We start from the raw sequence: 2,424 nt of genomic DNA, 5'->3' as shown, positions 1-2,424 counted from the left end.
CAGTGTAGCTGTGGTGCCACCCTGCCCCGTCCTATGGCTGCTGTGACCCCCCCCCAGAGCCGGACCATGACGTGGGTGCCCCGTGCTTGGTGCTGGCTGCCTGGGGAAGGCAAACGTGGGGGTCCGGGAGGGGAAGCAAACAGATGATGCAATGGTGCTGCACTTTTGCACAGAAACTACAACTAGCTCTGGCCTGTGTCTGAGCGGGCTCTGCTCTGCCTCGGGGGCGGGTGAGACCTTGCTGTCGCAGGAAAAGAGCAAATTCTCCTGAAGCTAACAGAAAATGGTTTCTTCAGGAGCTGCCTCGCTGCGCTCCTCTCCCCCCACGTACTAACAATGGGCCTGGAGAAACGATGAGGGCTTCGTGCAGCAACGACACAACCCTGCACACCATGTGCTATGGCCCTCAGCACCTCAATCCATTATTCAGTCAGGGTCTGGGCTCTTTTTTTTTCTCTTTTTCCCCCAAGAGGCTCTCCTAGACAATAGGGCTGCCTGCTCGTGCTCCAGCAGCGCAGGGCGCAGCTCCGCACCGACATCTGCTGCACCCCAAGGGAGCCGAGCGAGAGCGTGGGGTCAGGGCAGGCGATGCCCCCTGCCATCTCGCTGCTTCCCCTCGCCGACTTTTAACACGTTTGGTTTACGGCCTTTGAAAATTAAATAATTTGTGGTTTACCACAACGGCACCGCGCAGCAGCATGGCCCCGGGGTACGGGGGGGACTCTGCCGGGGGGGGGTGCTGCGGGGCCGGGCCCCCACAACCCCTAGCCCTGCTCCGGGCCCCCCACAACCCCCAGCCCTGCTCCGGTCGCTGCGCGGAGCCGAGCCCCGGGGTCGAGGCCGTGAGGCGGCTCCCGGGGCCGGGCCGGGCCGGGCCGAGCCGCGCCGCCCCCGTCGCCGTCCCCGCCCCGTGCCCGCCATGGCGGCGGTGTTCGCCGCCCTGCGCGTCCTCCTCGGGCTCTTCTTCCTCCTGGCCGGCGCCGTGAAGCTCACGGACCGGCTCTCGGCCGACGTTCACCGGCACATGGTGAGGGGGAGCCGGCCCCCGGGGGTTGGGAGCTTTGGGGGCGGCCTGAGGGGGGCTTCGGAGCCATGGGGGGGGGGTTGGAACTCGAAGGGGGCTTAGGAGCCATAGCGGGGGCTTCAAAGCCTGAGGGGGCTTTGGAGCCTGAAAGGGGCTTCGTGGACAGCCTGAGGGGGGCTTCAGGACTCGAGGGGGCTTTGGAGCTTGAGGGGGGCTTCAGAGTCCTAGGGGGGGTTTTGGAGTTTGTGGGGAGCTTCAGAGCCCAAGGGGGGCTTCAGAGTCTGAGGGGGCTTTGGAGCCGTAAGGGGGGCTTTGGAGCCTGAGGGGGGCTTCGGAGCTGGAGCTGGGCCCCGCTCGCCATCCCCAGCAGGCGCAGTTCGTCCGCTTCGCCGAGGTCTTTCCCCTCAAGGACTTTGGCTTCGCCCCCGAGCCCGACCCATACCTGGCGGCCGTCGGCTGGGTGGAGGCGGTGGCCGGGCTGCTGCTGGCCATCGGCCCCCAGCTGCTGCAGGAGATCAGCAACTTCGTGCTCAGCATCGTGATGATGGGTGAGAAACGGCAGGGCGGGGGGCTCGTGGCCCCCAGCACCCCCCTTGACGCCTCCTGCACCCCTTCTTCCAGGTGCCATCTACACGCTGCTGGTGCTGCGGGAACCCCTGGCCATGTGTGCCCCCGCCACGCTCTGCCTCGGCCTCCTGCTGCTGCTCAACATCCGCGGCCACGGAGCCCCCGCCAAGCCCAAATTCGAGTGACCGGAGGAAGGAAGGACAACAGATGGATGGAGGGAGGCGAGACCCCTGTGGTGTTTTGGGGGGCTGCGAGGTAACGTGGCGCTGCTGGGTGGTGCGGCCCTGCTGCTAGCAGGGCGCTGCAGGATGGAAGCCGTGGCTCCACCATGGCACCGCTGCAGCTCCAGTGCTGAACCGGCATGAGGTGGTCGGGTCCTCCCATGCCGGGCTGGCGCTGGCTCTCGTGGGGGCTTTCATATTTTGGAATAAAGCTTCTGTTTTTTCATGTTTTGCCTCCACTGTTTGTTTCTGCCTCCCCCGGTGCTGAGCTGCCGGGGACACTGTGAGGCTGGGAGGTCCCTGAGTCCTGGGAGGGGAGGCTGGTGGGATCCCGGAGCAGCACCTGGGGATGAGGACTGGGAAATATGTGGGCAGCACACCGGGGTAGAGAGCCAGCAACGAGAGCCTGTGTGGGGCAGGAGCCCTGCGGCTGTCTGGAGCCACCCTGCAATGTGCAAGGCCATTTGCTGCGCACCCAGTGGGCTGAGAGCAGCCCCAAGGTCCCTCAAGCCCTGTGCCTGGACGGGCTCAGGCAGGTGCTTCTGGGGTCTTGCTCCAGTGGGGCAGGGTCTGCAGGGACCCATCTGTTCTCCAGGACAGACTGAGTCCCCT

At 65.6% G+C, this 2,424-nt stretch overlaps 1 protein-coding gene across 2 annotated transcripts; it reads left to right on the top strand.

Moving 5' to 3' along the window:
• Positions 1-874: 874 nt before the first annotated feature.
• Positions 875-2,038, top strand: TMEM35B (transmembrane protein 35B). Of its 2 annotated transcripts, none has more exons than XM_040535229.1 (3): positions 875-1,027; positions 1,392-1,572; positions 1,646-2,038. In XM_040535229.1, the coding sequence occupies exons 1-3, from the start codon at positions 920-922 to the stop codon at positions 1,774-1,776; spliced, it is 420 nt and encodes a 139-aa protein (XP_040391163.1). In that variant the 5' UTR covers positions 875-919; the 3' UTR covers positions 1,777-2,038. The 2 variants fall into 2 exon arrangements, with proteins under 2 accessions (XP_040391163.1, XP_040391164.1); XM_040535230.1 differs by having other exon boundaries at positions 881-1,027; positions 1,395-1,572.
• The last annotated feature ends 386 nt before the right edge of the window (positions 2,039-2,424 follow it).

The sequence above is a fragment of the Cygnus olor genome, chromosome 23, assembly GCF_009769625.2.
Source record: "Cygnus olor isolate bCygOlo1 chromosome 23, bCygOlo1.pri.v2, whole genome shotgun sequence".
In the NCBI taxonomy this organism is placed as follows: Eukaryota; Metazoa; Chordata; class Aves; order Anseriformes; family Anatidae; genus Cygnus; species Cygnus olor.
Note: the sequence above shows the minus strand (reverse complement) of the source record. Positions and strands in the feature narration are given on the sequence as shown.